Genomic DNA, 20,724 nt, shown 5'->3' on the forward strand with positions numbered 1-20,724 from the left:
CAGACTAGTGTATATTTTAACACCGCTTCCTTAATTTCGTTTCATAACTCACCAGTAAAATTGCTATTGAAAAGAAATAAACCGCCTTAAATTCGCAAGCAGGTTGAGGACAAACAGAATAAAAATATTTCAAATTTTTAGAGTTAAATGTATTTATTTTTGTTATTTATTTTGTTATTTATTTCCTCAAATGTTATTTTGGTTTGAAAAAGTAGTTCAATTTTCAAAATTGCTTCCCCAAATTCTCTGATGACCAATATAAAGTTCGAGCTACATTAATAGATTTACACGAATCCGCGAGAAAAAGCACAACACTTATAAAAGAATTTGTATACTGTTAGCCGTTTTGTATATGATTTCTAAATTTCTTATTTATATAACTGATAAACACCTCCAGAGTATATTAGCTTATGTTCATGCACTTTACGTTGAAGAAAATTTTTGAGTTCGTCCTGTGTGAATTCTATTCCGACGCCGTGCGAAGCAAATAACTTTAACATCTGGTGGATGCGATCAAGTGGTAATGAGTCCAAATTTGTCAGCATTCCTACTATGTATGACCAAAACACCTGCAAAAATGGTTAAAAATTTGAAATTATTAAAATTTTATTGAATGTAAAAGGTCTTAAATTAAGGGCCTTTGCACATTTCGCGCCTAATCATAGTAATGTAATAGTTTCGTCCTACGGAAAAGAATACATGACGGGTTTTGCTTTCAAATTGAAAGTACTTCACAATATAAAAATATATTTTTATAAAGTATAAGTACTCTGACAATGTTAGTCGCTTTGTTTTTGCTGCTTTTATGATTAGGCGAAAGCTTGATTATGAAATTTAATGCAATGAGCTCCATTCAAATGCATGTCTCGGCACATGCTGAAATGATTAACCTACTGTGATGAGGCGCATAATGTGCATTAGGCCGATGAGAACTCTTTCCTTGAGCCATTTATTAAATTGGTTACATAACCTTACAGACTAGAGGTAGAAAATGACTTAAAGTCAAGACTCAAAAGTAATTTGATTTTAGCTTAAATAAAAATGGGATCTAGGAAGGGCGAAATTAATATCGAGACTATTAAAAATTCTATTAATTTCATTAAGAGACCTAGTAAGTAATGGGCGAAAGGAAAACGCAAAACCCTTTGCGAAATATTGAAGTTTATCTACTCCAGTAGATCTGGACAGTTAACACACAGACAATGTCATAGATATTGTAGGACTACTTGGAGCCATTTGTCTACTTCAATAAGCTAATAACTATTGCAGTGCTTGAAATCAATATCGTTCCTTCCTTTTCTGACTACAAAGGCGCATCCATTAAGGTGGTGGCAGTGAGCCAACGTTTGATTGTCACGGCAAAGTAGAAAACAAAAAATGGCCTCGCCTTGTTTCTTTCTGTGCTGACAGCCACATGGACACGGCGAAGGAAAAAAAAACTGTGGATATACCGATACCACCTTTAATAGATTCGCCTTGTTCTATCTCAATGAGACATCTTTATGAGCAAGGTATGGGGAACGGAGTAGGTTGAATTTGATGCTTTTGCTTTTTATGTCAAAATTACTCAAAGTTCAAATATAAATTTATTTACTGAATTTTTCCAAATTCTCGTAGGTATGTAAATGTATGTATGTTACGAATGAAAAATCAGACATTTTCTGAGACCCGCAATTTCGCCATGGGTGATAGAAAATTTAATTACGGCGGTATTAAACCATTTTGAGCAAAAATTTCGATCAAAACTTTTGAATAAATACACTTTCAGGTAGTATGCTTTGAAAAGTAATAGCAATTTTGGTTTCGTCGATTCCGTTCAGACATTTTTGACATGTAAGTAGTGGTAGCATCGCCCAGACTGTTATTTGGCTCTGAGCGAATTTGACTGAAAAACAAAAATTTGTGTTAATAATATACGAAAAAATCAACCAATGACATTTCGTTGCCGCCTGAACAACGACTGATTAGATGAGTGTGTGAATACATGTGAAATGATCGTGCAGAGTTCGGCTGCCGAATCTCCCAAATGACGTGGTAGCCGAAGAACTCCTCATAATTTTCGTTTTTCACCATAGCTAAATAGCAAATCAAATAATCTTTCATCCTTCTTACATATATATTAACCCTTTGCACTCGAGAGGTAAGTCTCGCTCACCGCTTTGTTCGGTGCGGAAATTCGATAGGCATGCATGCCGGCAGTCGTTGCATCAAATATGATACAAAACAAAATTACAAAGACCAATGTTTTAGAAATTATTTTCGTAAAGGTATATTAAATATTAAAATATAAAAGATTTATGTGTTACTTTATGTGTTTAAACGTTTTACGTTAGAGGCAAGGCATTAACCAAAAGTACTACGAGTTGCTGGTTTGTCCGCTCGGAAACGGTCTCGAGTGCAAATGATTAAAGATTAACAGCCCGAGCCTGGGCTAAATTCTTTGTATTTTATTTACTATTCATCAAATTTTTATTATTTATCAGGAATTGGTTACATCGAAAACCTCTCTACCTTTATTTATAAGATTTCTGGAGGAAGTAAATTGAGATATTTCGTTTTCAGAAATAGTTTTTTGCTATCGAATAATAATCACAATCTCCGGCATGTGTCCTATGCAATTCATATGCATCAAATATCCGAGAACAAAAACACACACCTCGAGCTCGCGAGCGAAAGTGATAAAAATATATATGTATATGAGCCCGTGGTGAATATTTTTAGAGGTATGCTCTATAGCAGACCGTTATTCGGTTCTGAGAGAATTCGACAGAATCAGCTGATAGGCTGACATCACTTTGGATGTGTGTGACTGATTAGACGAGCGAGTGAATATGAGGTTCAGCTGGCGATAATATTGTGTTAGCGATATACGAAAAAAATTAAACACAATCATATCTCATGTTGCTCTTAAGCAGGGACTGATTGGACGAGTGTATGAATATACGTGAAATGATTGTGCATATACGAAAAATATTTCAACACAATCTCTACTTATGTTGCTTTGTTGCCATCTGAACATTGACCCATCTGATTGGACGAGTGGATGAACCAGGGATGATAGATTACCAGGTTTAACCAATCTGCTATGGTGAAAAACATAATTGTGCGACCCACTTCGACTGCCACATCATCTGGTACTCGGCAGCCGAATTCTGCCCGCTCATTTCACACGTATTCGCACACGCGTCCAATCAATAGTTGTTCAGACGACAACAAAGCAATATGGGCGGAGATTGTGTTGATTTTTTTCATATACCACCAACACAATCTTAAATTTTTCGTAAACAAACTGCTGCCTTGACCTGGTGGCGTCAGCTGATTCTTTGAAATTCGTTGAGAGCCGATTAACGGTTTGATCTTAACAAAATGGAGTTTTTTTTTACGGTCTCAATGTACGTGCACCAAATTTGGGTGAACATTATTAAGTCATTATCGAGATACAGGTATTTTCCAAGAAGTGTACCTGACACGGTCCATATTGCAAGATTATTACTTGTGTCGCATTTATTTTATTTTATTTTTTGAGTTTATCATTTGTACCAAATTTGAGTAATTTTCTTTAATTTATAACGGAGATATTACGTTTTTTGCTTTTTTGAAAATTACCGTTTTGTGCAAGGTGGGCGTGATTAATTACCGATTTCGCCTATTTTCAATACCCACATACCTACCTGCAAAGAGTAATATGTGCACGAAGTTTCATTGAAATATAGTATATTATTTTTGCTCGAGTTATCGGGACCACGCCGGCCAGACGTGGCCAAATAGACACCTCTCCTTCTTCTGAGTATTTTGGTATATACATACATCAATACCTATATCTATATACATATTTAACAGTTTTGTGAATAAAATTATAATACCCTTGGGCACAGTTACGGGGATATAAAAATAGCCCCCCTAGGTGACGCTAGAGTATAGATATTTGTAAATGGCAAGTATTGGCAAACCAATTTTATATTTATGAAGTTTAGTATTTATTGAAGTACACATGCCCCACAAAGTCTGCGTTCACCCGAATAGCCTTCTTAAATTTATTAAAAACAAAATAGAATATTATGATTAAATTGAAATCTTTACAATTTGTTTATTCACTACATTCCCAGCTTTCAAGGGTAAAAAAAAAACAAGATTCCTCACTTCACTTTTTAGATAACGGGAAAATAATTTCAGCAGCATGTAAATGTGGTACTAAAAAGTCTGCGTTCAGCCTGTTTATTTTAATGATACCGTTAATTTTAAGATATTTTTCCTTATTTATATTAATTTTTGATTGCGCATTACTTCGACTGAATGTTAACAAAGCTTAGTTAAACATTTTATTTATAACTGGAGATAATTAAAGAACATGGAAGGAAATGGAAAAGAAATAAGGGTTTCTGAGAGGAAAATAATTATAAAAATGTGGAAAGACGGAAAAAGTTTCCGAAATATTGGAAAATCTATTGGAAAAACGTATTCCTCTATTCAGCGAGTTGTAACAATTTTTCGGCAAACTGGAATTTTTACATCTAAGCCCAGGTCAGGGCGTCCGAAAAAATTATCGACCCAGGAAGAGCGTTCTATAATCAACTTGGCAAAGGTTAACCCCCGGGTTACATCCTCAAAATTAGTTGAAAACATAAATCAAACATTTAAAGAAAGTATTTGCGCTGAAACTACCAGAAAAGATCTACGTCAAGCTGGATACCATGGTAGAGTCGCCCGAAGAAAGCCTTTCATTTTTCTTGTGAACAGACGTAAACGCATTCAGTTTGCTAATGAGTACATAAATAAGCCTCCCGAGTTCTGGAAAAAAGTAATATTTTCAGACGAAAGTAAATTTTGTATATTCGTAATAAAAGGCCGTCAAATTGTTTGGCGAAAACCTGGAACTGCTCTTGAAAAGCAAAATCTTGTCGGCACGGTTAAGCACGGAGGTGGCGGGCTTTTGGTATGGGGCTGCATGGCGGCAAATGGAGTGGGTCAGTTAGAATTTATTGATTCGACGATGGATAAATGGGGATACTTGAACATACTAAAACGGAATTGTTTCATTCACTAAAAAGTTATTGTAGGGTGAACGCAGACTTTGTGGGGCATGTGTATATGACCAATTTATTATTTAGGGTACACACCTGAAGTTCTTCTTCTCTTTGATCGCTTGCGGAAGCCATAGCCGATTCGACATCCTCCTCGCCCACCAGCACTTGATTTAGTTGCTTGTGGTCGAATTGTGACTTCTTTCCGTCGTCCTCCAGAAGTCTAAATATACCCGGCCGTATTTCGCCTATTATGCCATGTGTTATCCAAAACCCAATTCTCCGGCGTAAAATAGTAGATGGAACTTTTGTTATTTGGCTGAGATCCTCCAACGACCATTCATCTAGAAAAATATAATACATATGTATATGCATTATATATAGATTTGTTAAGTGATTAGCGTCTACTCATATATGAGGGTTGCCACTTAATTTTTAGATAGACAAGTTAAAACAAGTAAATGTTATAATCAAAAAGAACTTTTTATTTTGCATGCGTTTGAACCAACTTTCGAACACAATAGACAAAAGCCAGCATGAAATTTAAATTCCGCAGAGTGGTTGACTTCACTGGGCTCGAAAAAATGGTAGTCTACAACAACAAATTTCAACACAAAAGGATTCAAGCTAAGTGTCTGTCTCCTGGTCGGAAAACGCGAACCCAAATCAATCATGTTGCGATAGATGGAACACCCGCTCCTAATGTTCTAGATTTATGTACGACCCACGAATTCAACATTGGCTCGGCTCATTACCTTGTTGCAGCAAAATCCGCAAATGCCTCTGTGCAGCCAAACACTTGAGTCTAACTTCATAAGACAAGTTCGATATCGGGTAGGTCTCAATGAGTTAAAATCAGTTAGGGGTTTCGCAGATTAAACCTTTAAATTAACACCAAGGTCCACTCTGTAAGTTTGTATAATTAACGCATAAATCCTTTGCTGTAATCCAAGTGTGAATCTTTGATAATGATTATTGAGAATTAAATAATCGATATTTTACTGCTGTGAACGAGTTATCTTAGATTTAGATTTATTGGATGTTTGCACTTCGAAATCACGGTCTTTTTTTCTGCTCTGAGTTATCAGTTTGGTGCCAAGGTTATAAACTTTTTCTTTGTCGTTAATGATTGTTGAATTGATTCCTTTAAGATTAATAACGTCGTCTTTCGTGGGATAAGCTCAAAAACCGCCGACACGTTTTTGACAAGATGCACTACTGCTAAGTCAGTCAGGTATTTGAAATCCTGCCCCATAATAATAGCAATGTTTGCTCTTTTTTTACTGAAAAATTTAGCTTTGTTATTTTAATTTCATTCTGAAAATGATAGTTTAAGTTGAACCACACGTTATATGTTTTCGTAATTATTATTTTTATAAAATTAGTGGCTTTAAATTTTTAAATTCAGTCGCTTTATTAATGTAAGCGAAACTTTATTAGACTTACCTTTGTACTGAAAGTGATAAAGTATGATTGCCTGTGTCGGGGCTACTGTCATTTCAATAGTTCGTTCTCCTATTTCAATTACAATATTAACTCGACCTGTTACTGTTCGCCAATTTAAAGTTCTATTTCCTTTGTATGCTTCATAAACTTTGGTATATTTTTCGAACTCATTGGCGATTTCTTCAGGTAGCTCCAAACTTTCCTTATTGAATGATGGCCAAAATTGTGCTGATATTATAAAAGCTGATATATCGAACATTTTATCTGTAAAAATATTGCATAAAGAAAAGATTAAAAACAATTTTAAATAATCAGTACAATAACTAAAATATAATTTAATCCCCCTTTTTTTGGAAAGCTAAAAATACATAATTAAAATAATTTTCAGAATAGTTTCCATACAAAATTTTGGTTTTTAATGAGTTGAAGTAGGAAACACTTAAGGAGAACTCGTAAATACAAAACTTCATCAAGATGTTATTCAAATTTTATAGATTTTAAGAAACTTCTGGAATTTTTAAAGCTATTGTTACTCACTGGAGAAGAGTGAATCGATTTATTACGAACCCAAATTTGAAAAATTTCATAAACAAAACCTCCTCAAACCCCCTTTAACATGTTTTGTAAGAAAATTAATTATATATGTACTTTCTTGGGCTCAATTGGGTACTTTCATCGAGTTCGAAATGGAATTCGTAATTTTGCACCACTAGGCGTTAGAGTGAAAATCTGTTCAGTAGTTTTTGAAAAGAAGCTGTTTCTTGCTACACTGGGAGGTTTGCCTGCGGAAAGACAAAAAAACCTTTTCTATCATACGGTATTTCATGCCCAGAGTAGGTCTCGAACATTTGCACTTTCTTCTAGAACTGGTTCTCTCAGGTTTGTGACGACTGCATTCTAGACGGATTTCCTCCGGGACTGTGCTTATGGCGTTGTATAATAGCAGGCCCTAGAGAAGAGACCGCAGAGTTATGTTTGCTTTCAGGGATTCGTCTCTCTCCTTGTTTTTGATGATCCTAAAAGCCGCTGATCCTAGGCGGCCGCCGTAGCCGAATGGGTTGGTGCGTGACCACCATTCGGAATTCACAGAGAGAACGTAGGTTCGAATCTCGGTGAAACACCAAATTAAGAAAAACATTTTTCTAATAGCGGTCGCCCTTCGGCAGGCAATGGCAAACCTCAGAGTTTATTTCTGCCATGAAAAAGTTCCTCATAAAAATATCTGCCGTTCGGAGTCGGCTTGAAATTGTAGGTCCCTCCATTTGTGGAACAACATCAAGACGCACACCACAAATAGGAGAAGGAGCTTGACCAAACACCCAAAAAGGGTGGCGCGTACACCATTATATATATATATATATATATATATGTGTGATAAAATATATAATAAAGATTAAAAACAATATATATATATATATATATATATATATATATATATATATATATATAAAAGCCGCTGCCATATTGCACGTTCGCCCAATATTTAATGCAACTGCTAAGTAAACTGCCATACTGCAAAGTTCGAGCGTTCATGATAGTTCAACTAAACGTCCCTAGATAACCCGAAGAGTTTAGTATTTTCTCCTGTCAGTAGCTACAATAAAAATATTAAAAGTATATTTCACAGTGGTCTTTTATTTAAAAGGTCTCGAAATGTAACCCCTAATTGGAAAATAGTCTATCAAGTTTTAGTTGCTATTGTATTAGTAAAAGCTTAGAAAAATGTTGGTGACCTATTTTTTGCTTTTATTGCAAAACAAGAAAAACCCCGTCTCTATTCAATTCATCAGATATAAAAATAAATTGTTTCTATATTAAAGAACTCAAATATTCAAATACTCACTTTCATTATATTTAGAGTCACTTGAAATATGCGAATTAATTCTTTTTGAATCCGTGAGGTCTTTCAACATAACTTCACAACTGTGAAGTAAGGAATCTCCAAATCTAAGTTTAAGTAACTCCAAATTTCGGATTTCCTTATCGGCATTAAAGTCCAAATAAGTAAGCAAACGATCTGCCATTAAATTACGATATTCGTTCATGAATAATTCCTTACTTCCATATATATCAACTACCATAGATATTATATCTGCTGAACGATTCATATTGGTAAGCTGAATACGGGCCGTCTGGTCGATTCCATAAGAGTCTGGTAACCAGTTTTCCCAATTGCTTAGTTCCTCGTTGACATCAAGTTTTTCATTTTCTTTTAGAGCTTCGCCTTTAGCTAATTCCTCCGTTAAGTCAGTAGGACCTTCTTCCGTAAGTCCTGTTACTACTCGACGCACTGTATCACTGCGTTTGCGAAGATAGTCTCTGATCGGAGCCGTGACAGTTTCCAATATAATTCCACTGTTATCAAGATATCTTATTGCCTTGATAGCTGCGATGTAGCCTGTTAAAATGTCCATTGTATTTACGCCGGGATGCAGTACTCGCACTTTTAGAGTGTTAGTAAGTGTTTGAATGAAATGCTTTCTCATGTCTATTTTTTCCATGCAAATTTTTAAATCATCTATTGCGGGAATAGATTCAGGAAAATCTAAAAACAAAGATAAAATTTTTTTCGTAGATACTCGTATATGGGCTACGTTTTGTCAATGTATAAGAATAGTTAGTAGATATTAACTAAAACTAGCCATATTATCTAAGCCGCTGGTCTCAGTTTGATGTAAAATAATGTGCAGTAAGCAAATATTGCAGGGCCCTAAAAAGCTTCAAATCAGAAAACAATATTCCAAAAACGATAATGCATATTAAGAAGTAAAATTGTAGTTATTTTTATATAAAATTAAAATTATATTATTTTATATCCCTCGTATGTTTTAAATAAATTGAAGAAAGACATATCACTCTTGAACTTTACACTCAAACAGATCCGAACAACTCACGGACATATATCAACACAAAGTGTTGAGAATAAGTGAAAAAAAAATATCAAAAAACAGGACGCTAAACACAACAATTGGGGATCATAAAATGTAAAAAAGTAGAGGAAATAAAAAAAGTGAAAAATTACCTACATCGATGCGATATACGAATGTCTGATGTACAGAAGATGTCAACTACGCCAAATAATCAAACGGTAGGGCCCTCCGTTGGATGGTTCCATGTGTAGAAGTCCACGCAAGTGGGGAAAGTTACTGATCGCCATTCACTTGGGAGTGGCCAGGACGATTCTTCTACATATGGTTCAAGCAGCTCACAACGTCCGGGATTAGCCCACGTATCCTCTGGTTAGCTTTCGAACACCCGTTCGGGAGTGAGCTAACGTGAGAAGGCGAAGCATCCCAGCATAGCTGGTTGTGCGCTGGGTTTGGGACCCGCCACTTAAAAATCCCCCCCAATGAAAACAGCAACAAAGCCTCGGATGAGAACTTCCAACACTGATGACGACCCCTGCAAACGAAATAAGGAATACGATTTGAGGGCATGCACCTGGAATGTCCGGTCCCTTAATGGGGAAGGTGCCTCTGCCCGGCTGGTTGATGTCCTCGTAAGAGCAAAGGCTGACATCACTGCCATCCAAGAGATGCGATGGACGGGGCAAGGCAAGAAAACTATAGGACCTTGCGACGTCTACTACAGCTGCCATGTAAAGGAGCGCAAATTCGGTGTCGGATTTGTTGTGGGAGAGAGACTTCGTCGCCAAGTACTGTCGTTCACTCCGGTGGACGAGCGTCTCGCAATAATCCGCATCAAAGCACGTTTTTTTAACATATCGCTAATTTGCGCCCACGCCCCGACGGAAGAGAAGGACGATGCGACCAAGGATTCCTTCTATGAGCGCTTGGAGCGTTCGTATGAGCACTGCCCCCGCCACGACATAAAAATCGTGCTTGGCGACTTCAACGCCAGGGTGGGCAAGGAAGGAATTTTTGGTCCCACAGCCGGAAAATTCAGCCTGCACAACGAAACATCCGGTAACGGACAGAGGCTGATCGACTTCGCCGGGGCCCGAAACATGGTAGTCTGCAGCACCAGATTCCAGCATAAAAAAATCCACCAAGCTACCTGGCTGTCCCCTGATCGAAAAACGCGAAACCAGATCGATCATGTTGTGATAGATGGAAGACACGCTTCTAGTGTATTAGATGTACGTACGATCCGAGGACCCAACATCGACTCGGATCATTACCTTGTTGCAGCCAAGCTGCGCACCCGCCTCTGTGCAGCAAAAAACGTACATCTACCTACGCAAAGAATGTTCGACATCGAAAAGCTGCAATCACAACAGACAGCCAGAAGATTCGCCACTCGACTCTCACTCCTGCTCTCGGAGAGCACTGCCCAACACACCGACATGCGCGAGCAATGGAGCAACATTTCTCGTTCCCTACGTACCGCCGCCGAAGAAGAAATCGGATTCCGGCGAGCCCGAAAAAACAATTGGTACGACGAGGAATGTCATGCTGCCGCCGAAAGAAAAGATGCCGCCTATAGAGCCACGCTGCGATCGGGCGCAACGCGAGCCATGTGGGATCGCTACAGAGAGCTGAAAAAGGAAGAGAGACGTATTATCCGACAGAAGAAACGAGAGGCCGAAATACGTGAGTGCGAGGAGCTTGAGATGCTGGCCAACAGGAACAACGCCCGAAAATTCTACCAGAAAGTTCGGCGGCTTACAGAAGGTTTTAAGACCGGGGCGTTTTCCTGTAAGAACAAAGACGGCGATCTGGTGACTGACGTACAGAGCAATCTTAAATTATGGAGGGAACACTTCTCGAACCTGTTAAACAGTGACAGCTGCGCATGTCGTAGAGAATGTGAAGATCCCGATACCCCAATCGATGACGACGGAATTGTAGTTCCGTTACCCGACCATGACGAGGTGAGAATAGCAATATCACGGCTAAAGAACAACAAAGCCGCGGGCGCCGACGGACTGCCGGCTGAGCTATTCAAACATGGCGGCGAGGAGCTGGTAAGGTGCATGCATCGGCTCCTATGCAAAATATGGTCGGATGAAAGCATGCCTGCCGATTGGAATTTAAGTGTGCTCTGCCCAATCCATAAGAAGGGCGACCCTGCAATTTGTGCCAATTACCGCGGGATTAGTCTTCTAAATATCGCCTATAAGGTTCTAGCGAGCGTATTGTGTGAAAGGCTGAAGCCCACCGTCAACCAACTGATTGGACCTTATCAGTGTGGCTTCAGACCTGGAAAGTCTACCATTGACCAAATATTCACAATACGCCAAATCTTGGAAAAGACCCATGAAAGGAGAATCGACACACACCACCTTTTCGTCGACTTCAAAGCTGCATTCGACAGTACGGAAAGGAGTTACCTGTATGCCGCGATGTCTGAATTTGGTATCCCCGCAAAACTAATACGGCTATGTAAGATGACGTTGCTCAACACCAGTAGCGCCGTCAGAATTGGGAAGGACCTCTCCGAGCCGTTTGATACCAAACGAGGTTTCAGACAGGGTGACTCGCTGTCGTGTGACTTCTTTAACCTGATGTTGGAGAGCATCGTACGAGCCGCAGAACTTAATCGCTCAGGCACAATATTTTATAAGAGCGTACAATTGTTGGCGTATGCCGATGATATCGATATCATCGGCCTTAACAACCGCGCTGTTAGTTCTGCCTTCTCCAAACTGGATAAAGAGGCAAAGCGAATGGGTTTGGTGGTGAACGAGGACAAAACGAAGTACCTCCTGTCTTCAAACAAACAGTCGGCGCACTCGCGTATCGGCACCCACGTCACTGTAGACAGTTATAATTTCGAGGTTGTAAAAGACTTCGTTTATTTAGGAACCAGCATTAACACCGATAACAATGTCAGCCTTGAAATCCAACGTAGAATCTCTCTTGCCAACAAGTGCTACTTTGGACTAAGTAGGCAACTGAGCAGTAAAGTCCTCTCTCGACGAACAAAACTAACACTCTACAAGACTCTCATCATGCCCGTCCTGACGTATGGCGCAGAAGCTTGGACGATGACAACATCCGATGAAGCGACGCTTGGAGTGTTCGAGAGAAAGATTCTGCGTAAGATTTTTGGACCTTTGCACGTTGGCAACGGCGAATATCGCAGACGATGGAACGATGAGCTGTATGAGCTTTACGACGACATAGACATAGCGCAGCGAATAAAGATCCAGCGGCTACGTTGGCTGGGTCATGTCGTCCGAATGGATACAAACGCTCCGGCTTTGAAAGTATTCGATGCGGTACCAGCTGGTGGTAGTAGAGGAAGAGGAAGGCCTCCTCTGCGTTGGAAAGATCAGGTGGAGAAGGACTTGGCTTCACTTGGTGTGTCCAATTGGCGCCGGTTAGCACGAGAAAGAAACGACTGGCGCGCTTTGTTAAACTCGGCCAAAATCGCGTAAGCGGTTATCGCGCCAATTAAGAAGAAGAAGAAGGGCCCTCCGTTTGTGGTACGGTGCTCGGCTAAGCACCTAACAGAAGTATACGCGTCAATTTTTTTTTTTTTTTTTAATTACATTTATATGTATATAAATCAAGTATTTATGATATTGAGTGAGATTTTATTGTTGGTCATGAAATATAATCTACGACGGCAAATATGTTGAACCATGAACAGGCCAACACAAACGGAACGATGTATTGTAGCAAATTAGAAAATGAATGCCGTATCAAGAATGATAGAGAAAGAGATTACGCCTTCCAAAACTCGCCGTGTCGTAAGAGTCCATCAATAAACAAACAAAAGGAAGGGGAATTACTTGTTTGTTAAGAAGAAGAGTAACGCAAAAAACTGCATTTGAAGGCTTTATATTCATTTCTGTATTAACAATTTAACACGCAGCACTTCGTTTGCATTAATTTGTTAAGTTTTTATCTCACAAATCACAATAAATTTATCCTACTTTTGTTTGTTTTGTATTGCGAAAAGCGCTGACGTCAGAGTAAAATAACTGTTTTTTAATGGCGCCACCTTCAGTACTCAATCCGCCTTGATACCGTATCAGTAAATTAGTCTTAAAGGAATATAGTTGCCACAAAAATAAGATCTAGCCACTCTATAAATTTAATCTAACGCGCAATACAAGTTTTGGGCAGATATTTTTCAAATCAATGTTGTTTTCACTTCACTTACTTACCGATAATAATACTAAAAAACTGCTCAATAATGCTTAGTGCCACATTTTCGTACAAAAAATATGTTAGCTTAACTTTGAATCCCTTTATAATATTGATGGTATTTGTGTCTTTAGCCTCCGAGTTTGTGCAGGTGTAACTGAAAATCTTCTTCAACCAGTTGATTACAGTTTCGTCCAACCACTAGAAATATACGTAAATAGATAAATTATAGTTGATGTCATTTTTTTACGCACAGATATTTATCTAGATTAATAGTCGCCCTTGATAATTAATGAAAAAACTTGGATAGAGATACATATATGTATTTAGAGCAGTGAAATGGCTTTGCTTTCACGGAGAAGATAAAATTTCAATGAAACATTCAATAATAAAGCCTAGTCAAAGTCGTATTTATTTATTTTTCTTGCCTTAACAAAAAAATTTTAACACTTTTTCAGTGCTATTTTCCATTCGTATATATTTTTGCTTAATTATGTTAAATAATAGTGAATAGCTATGACACATTACCTTAAAACGGATGACTTCTTAAACGCACTTCGAAACTATAAGAAAAGATATATTTCAGAAAAAGTTGAGCAAATGAGACATTTGTGTGTATCGTCATCATCCACCTTTACAGAGTTATGGGCATTGTTAAAGACATTAGATGATGCTCATAAGGTGCGCACGGAAAAAGTTTTTATCTTCTCGTACAGCCAAACAGCCTGCAAGCTCTTAAAAACAATTGTTCCGTTAATCACTGTACCGTTCTGTTTCACGTGAAGCTCTCAGAGTTTGAATTCTTAAATGTTCATGTGGATTGGTTTCGGGCCATTCTGGTATACCAATAAATGAAAAGGCAGATCAAATTGCAAAAGAAGCAGCAGTCATGACACTCTCATCGAAGTTGAATACACGGTCGAAGAAGCTTTGAGAATGATTCGTAATCGCATTGTCTCTGAATGGTACAATGGATTTCTGTCATAAGCAAGTAATCGACCTAACCTTTTTACCCAAATTTTCACAAAGTTACCAGCAAAGACCTGGTTCAAAAGTTGTATATTCGATGTTAGAGATACAAAATTGACCAACAGAATATTGTTTGGCCACAACTTACGATGGCATTTACTTTCACATGGACATGGACGTGCCATCTACTCGAAGCTATGTGAGTACGGGGAGCTAAACTCTTATACTCGTACCCACCAACTTTTCATTGTGTCAAACCAATAAGGAGTAAATATAAACTATTCGATAAATATAAAGACTTTAAAATCAATGTTAGCACATGCCAATGAAAAGTTTACAGTAAATTTGCTTTCGTTTATTAAAAAAGCTAACATTGCATTTGGCGGACACCGTACCCGAATGGGTTGGTGCGTAACTACCATTCGGAATTCAGAGAGAACGAAGGTTCCAATCTTGGCGAAAGACCAAAATGAAGAAAAAGTTTTTTCTAATAGCGGTCGCCTCTCGGCAGGCAATGGCAAACCTCCGAGTGTATTTCTGCCATGAAAAATCTGCTCATAAAAAATATGAAATATATATATAATGTAGGTCCCTCCATTTGTGGAACAACATCAAGACTCACACCACAAATAGAAGAAGGAGCTCTGCCAAACACCCAAAAATATATATAACATTGCAATTGAGCATTGCCTTACACAGCAGTGATCTCACAGACGGTGGACTCGCTTGGCGTTATGTGAATTTTCATCACGTCATAAAATAAAAACAAATACAAAAAAAGAGACTGATGCGATTAGGAAGTCACCCAATATAAGCGTTATCATGCGAACTAACAGATGGTCGAACATAAGAAAACCTAAAGAAACTTACCTAAAGTCAATTCTGCTTGCTTCTTTTTTTTTTATTTTCCTTTAAAAAATTTTCGTTAAGCAGGCAGAACCGATCTTAAGCGGGCAGAAAAATGGTGTATAGAAAGGAGCATACATATATGGTCACATTAAAATTTTGACTCACAGTCTCAAGTTGCATCAGAAAACTCTTGTCAAAGATCCCATGACAAGTCACCTTAATATGATCTTGTATGCATTTCTGTACCAAGGTTGTCAAACTTTGTCCCGCGATACCATCCAAGAGCTCCATTTCCTGTAATGCCTTGTTTGTTTTGTCTATTGTCATATCTAAACTTTCGCACTGACACATATTTAATTTACAGTTGCAAACGCAATATTCTAGTTGTTTTAGCATTATATCAGCATCTGCAAAAATAATTTTTGGACTTGTTTATATAGATCGGCCCGTGTGTGCTCTAAATGCAGTAATAAAGAATCATTTTTAAATATATTTTAAAATAAGTTGTATTATATTTACAGTTTTATTCTGTTAGGACCTACTTTACCAGCAGAGCCGATAGATAAACTATTTCTACTTTTAAAATGCTTTGAAGCTCCGTTTTCCCACCTGCCTGGCTAGGATAAATTCTTGGACTAATTGTTAACTATGCTCCGATGAACCTTAAACATTTTACTTCAAACCATAACAACACATTTTAAAGGGAATTTGACTTTGAATATTAAAGCTTAGTTGAGAAAAAGTTCCTTAGGCCCTGAAAATTATAAAGTAGTAGGTGTTACATATAACTCGGGAGCTTGACAACATTGCGACGCTCGTAATCGAATGACTGGAGAGAGAGCGTTTCTTTAGATCCAGTCAAAGTATGAAGCCGACGGCTCGTTTTATCCGTGTTCTACGCGTGTTTAACAGAAATTATACTTCGCTGCAAAACGCAATATTTTTATTGGTTAGTATGGTTTTATGGTTGGTAGGACAACTGTCACTAATCTTGCTGTTTTGTTTTTTAGATTTTTATACGTCGGCTTACGATAACAGACTTCCAGTTGATACGGTTTATACGGATTTTTCCAACTAATAAGTTTTGGGTTTCACTCTATTTTTCCTAAATGGATAAAAGCCTACAACTTCAACCGATGTGTACCGTTGTCGATAACGTGTCTTCTTTTCTTCTGTTCTATCATATTATTACACCCTCCGGTGTCCCTTAGGCCCTTAGGGTAGTATTTTGAACCCTTTGTTCTTTTGTAATTTTTATTAATTACATATATGAATGTTTATATTTCTCTGAGTTTATGCACTTTTTTGTATTGATTCCACTTTCATATTCTAGACATGCCTTCACTCGGCGTTTTGTATGGTCTAAGCTGGAGTATGCCGTCTTAATTTGGACCCGCATACAAAAGAAATTTCTTCGTTTTGCACTTAGATCTTCGCTGATTACTTCATACAACGAAAGGTGCGGATTATTAAATTAAAAATAGATACAAAGTAGAAATATACTTTCACTCTGCTTTGTTTTCGATATTATAAATAGGACAGTTGACTCGGAATTACCTTGGCGCATTCATTTTTACATAGCAATGATTACGTAGTAATGATTCATTCTTCCTAAAGCGGGTTAGAACTGTTTATGCTTCGAATGCTCTTTTGATCAGAACATTAAATGTTTTCTGGATCTACTTGAAATTATAACGATCGCTTAGCAGATTTGGTAAAGAGCTAAAAACCCGCCGAATAACTGTCACCTTTCTTCAAAGCGCTTCTGTGCCGATTGCATCAAATGTAGACTCAATAATTATCTTGTTTTAATTTTAGTATATCTGCTGTAAACTATAAATTAGTTAGATAGCGAAATTCTTCAGTGTAAAAATGTTTAGAACAAAGGATGCCTAACGAGAACTTGTGGTGAAATTACATTTGACAAGTGCAATGCCAAGTGGAGTCATTAAAAAATCCTAAGATTATCAAAATGTTTACGCTTCGTTGACTTTTTAAATTTATTTTTTATTTGCAACAAAATTTATAATTTGAGCTCTTGACTGAACACGTTCGCGGACACTAAAAATTTCAGGGAGCTGCAAAAATAGACAGGCAATTATTTTTTAAACTAGTTGTAATATTCAAAATCCGATTATACATATATTATAATAGTCAAAACATCGAATTTTAACTGTTATATGAAAGTACTTAATGAATCAAGTGGTCATTACTTTGAAATTGTAGTATATTAATTACAAAATCTTAAAGTTACATAAAATTAAATGAACAAAACTTGGCTTTAAAATTTGAATGCTGTAGCATTCACGTCATTTTGTATCACTATAAAAATGAATGCTATAGCATTCACGTCCGCGAACGTGTTAATGAAAAATTATAATAAAACTCACTTCTAAATATTGAAAAGAAAATTGTAATAATTCATGGCGTACTTAAATGTAAATAATTAAAGTAACATATAATCAAGGAATTCTACTAAAAGTGGTGTTGGTAAATCAGCTGATTTGTTTTTTTTTCTTTCGCCGTGTCCTTATGGCTGTTAGATCAGAATGAAACAAGGCGAATTCATTATTTGTTTTCTAGTTTCCCAATACTTTTCTTTAACAATAAAACGTACAGAATATTGTTGTTGGTCTAATGCCACCACCTTTAATGAATGCGCCTTGCATATAATGAAGTAAATTAAGTATTTATATCTTATAAGAACTGAAAACCAACAAATATTGCTTTAAAATTGTTAAAAAGACCGGTGAAAAACACACGAACAAACAAGGAAATGGCGAAATAATCCGTCGAAATTGCAAGCTTCTGCCAAGAAAGATCGCCAGAAAAAAACATGGATTCGTGGCCTTACGGAACGACACTCTAGCTGTAAAATCCCTTTCAGTGACGAAAAAATATTTTCCTTAGAAACAAGTGTGGTTGAAGTCTGCACATATAAAAAAGGTTGTTGAACTGTATTAAAACGTATCAGATGATCTCAGAGAAAGCGAAGCTTATTGAAATTGGCTTTAAAATTAACGCAACTTATTATTACGGCGGATGCTGTAGCCGAATCGGTAACGCCCGGGTTCGGGTCTGTGGACATGAAACACCAAATGATGGTAATGTTTCTTCTAATATTGGAAGCTTCGCGTAGGCAATGGCTGGCCCCTAATGCTTTTCTGTTATGAAAAGGCTCCTCAGAAAAGCCTTCTAGCGTTAAACTGTAGATACATCCATTTATAGAAAACATCAAAACGCTGACCACAAATTGGAGGATGACTTCGGCCAAATACCCAACAAAGGATGTAATTGCCACTTATGTATGTATAAAAGTATATACTCTAAACAAAAAATAATAATTGAGTAGGTTTACAATCAGTACTGTTTAGATCCATTATTTTTTTTTACAGTCGAAAAGTGAGAACTCTTTACTTATACGAGTTTACAATTAAATTAAAACTTATATCAAGTATAACATTTAACTGCGGTTAGAAATTGTCTAAAATAATTTTAAAACACTTACCAGAGGATGCAACATTTTGTTTGGTGTGCAGTTGAATATAAATTTGAAATGACACCTGGTAAAAAGCAAAAACTACTTCATTGAATTCAGTTGGTATTTGTCCCAGTAATGTTTCCAGTAAAATTTGTTTCAAATTAATCGTCTTAAGATTTGCCTGTGGACACAAACTTCTCAAACGCACCGAAAACAACTCCAAACAGCTGAAACTCTTTCTCAAATTTTCAACTGCACCGACGAATCGATGAAACAACTGAAATCGGTAATCATCGTCATTTTCGGCAGGTCCAACCCGTTGTGGAAAATGTGACCAAAACAATGGTACAATTTTATCTCGAATTGAAGATTGCAACTCGAAGCATAATATTTCGCATAGGATTTCCCCTAGGCCAAGATAAGCCACATCTTCACACACATTTTCAAAGGAATCATCCTCAGTTTCCGTTCTATAAAACTATTAGAAATCTGGTATACAATCCTGTATTAACTGTTTTCTTATTTACTTACAGTTCCAGATAGCACCGGGAAATGTTTTGATAGTTTTAACCATATCTCCTCAATATCAACCATTGCACGGCACTGATAAGCAAACGTATTTAATAAATAAACAATCTGCTTTTGTTTATTTTATCAGCGATAACATATCGATATATCGATAATAAAGCAGGAAGCACACTAGTCAAACGCTCGTAAGCCATGCCAGAACTTCTTTTAATGATATGTTCACATATAACTAGATGATCTACTTTTTCGTGCTTGACTCCCAATCCGTAATTAAAAAGCGAGACTTCCCATACGAAATTTCACGCTGTTTGTGTTTTATATAGGAAAATTATCTCATTAATCACAAAATTTTCATAGACTGACGACAATGCGGAGAGTGAAAATACAGGACGAACAGAAGAAACGCAATAATAGAAATATTGGTACATATATGAAGATAGTACTATCTTTTTTGGTTATTTAACGTGCAACACAGTTTTCAAAATCGTTCTGAGATTTACATATATAGGTACATATTTTAATCCTAATTTTAGTCAATTTTCCCCAAGTATTGCCGTTGCTTAACAACTCTTTCCATATTATTTCTCTTTATTGCGCTATTTTTTAAGCTTTATAATTATGGCATGCAAAATTTACTTATTTATTTTTAGAGCCTAAAAAATTACCTCGAATAGCGCAAAGTAACTCACAACTAATTACATGCAGAATTATAAATTATATGAAAGAATTATTTACTTTGGTTATGAGAAGAGTACGCGACAAAGTCTTCGATTCTAATCAATAACATGTATGCGCGAAGGGTTTATTCTTAAACCTATGTTTTTATAACGTTGTAACGAACCGAGAAGCTTCGCGAACCGATTACCAACAATACCGAGCGAATGATATACCAAAATAGAAATCTGAATTCGCCTTGACACTAGCTGGCGGGACAAAACTCGGCAGAAGATACGAGTTGCCAAATCTAGAAACTATGATAATGTTCAAGCACATGTATATAAGCAGAAGTTCATGTGCATAGGGTGTTTAGTCTTAAGTCAAAGGTGAAAAAGAGTAAACGAATTGTAAAGATAAATTGATTCACTTCGGCAAAAAGGTGTATTGCCATTAATTTATGACTTTTATTTATCAATCTAGTGATCTAATTGTGACACGTTTTACTGAGATAAAAGCGTAACAATATTAATTATCCTAAAACTCAACGACTAATGTGTAGTGGTTTTTATATATTTAAGGGGTAACGGTGTGCACATAAACTTAATGTTATTTTATTATTTGGTTTATGAGATAAGCATAGAATTTGCCAATTAATTTTTAAAATTCAATATTTCAAACGAAAATTACATTAAACGGTGTAACACCCGACACATTG

General features: G+C 36.9%; 1 protein-coding gene across 2 annotated transcripts; it reads right to left on the minus strand.

Moving 5' to 3' along the window:
* Positions 1 to 183: 183 nt before the first annotated feature.
* Positions 184 to 19,478, minus strand: LOC129245384 (anaphase-promoting complex subunit 2). Of its 2 annotated transcripts, XM_054883502.1 has the most exons (8): positions 19,356 to 19,478; positions 18,852 to 19,302; positions 15,509 to 15,750; positions 13,546 to 13,726; positions 8,311 to 9,012; positions 6,468 to 6,731; positions 5,118 to 5,365; positions 184 to 569 (listed from the first exon to the last, which is right to left on the minus strand). In XM_054883502.1, exons 1-8 carry the CDS (start codon positions 19,416 to 19,418, stop codon positions 369 to 371), a joined length of 2,352 nt encoding a protein of 783 aa, XP_054739477.1. In that variant the 5' UTR covers positions 19,419 to 19,478; the 3' UTR covers positions 184 to 368. The 2 variants fall into 2 exon arrangements, with proteins under 2 accessions (XP_054739477.1, XP_054739478.1); XM_054883503.1 differs by lacking the exons at positions 15,509 to 15,750; positions 18,852 to 19,302; positions 19,356 to 19,478 and adding an exon at positions 14,643 to 14,725.
* Positions 19,479 to 20,724: the final 1,246 nt, after the last annotated feature.

This window comes from Anastrepha obliqua, chromosome 4, assembly GCF_027943255.1.
Source record: "Anastrepha obliqua isolate idAnaObli1 chromosome 4, idAnaObli1_1.0, whole genome shotgun sequence".
Classification (NCBI taxonomy): domain Eukaryota; kingdom Metazoa; phylum Arthropoda; class Insecta; order Diptera; family Tephritidae; genus Anastrepha; species Anastrepha obliqua.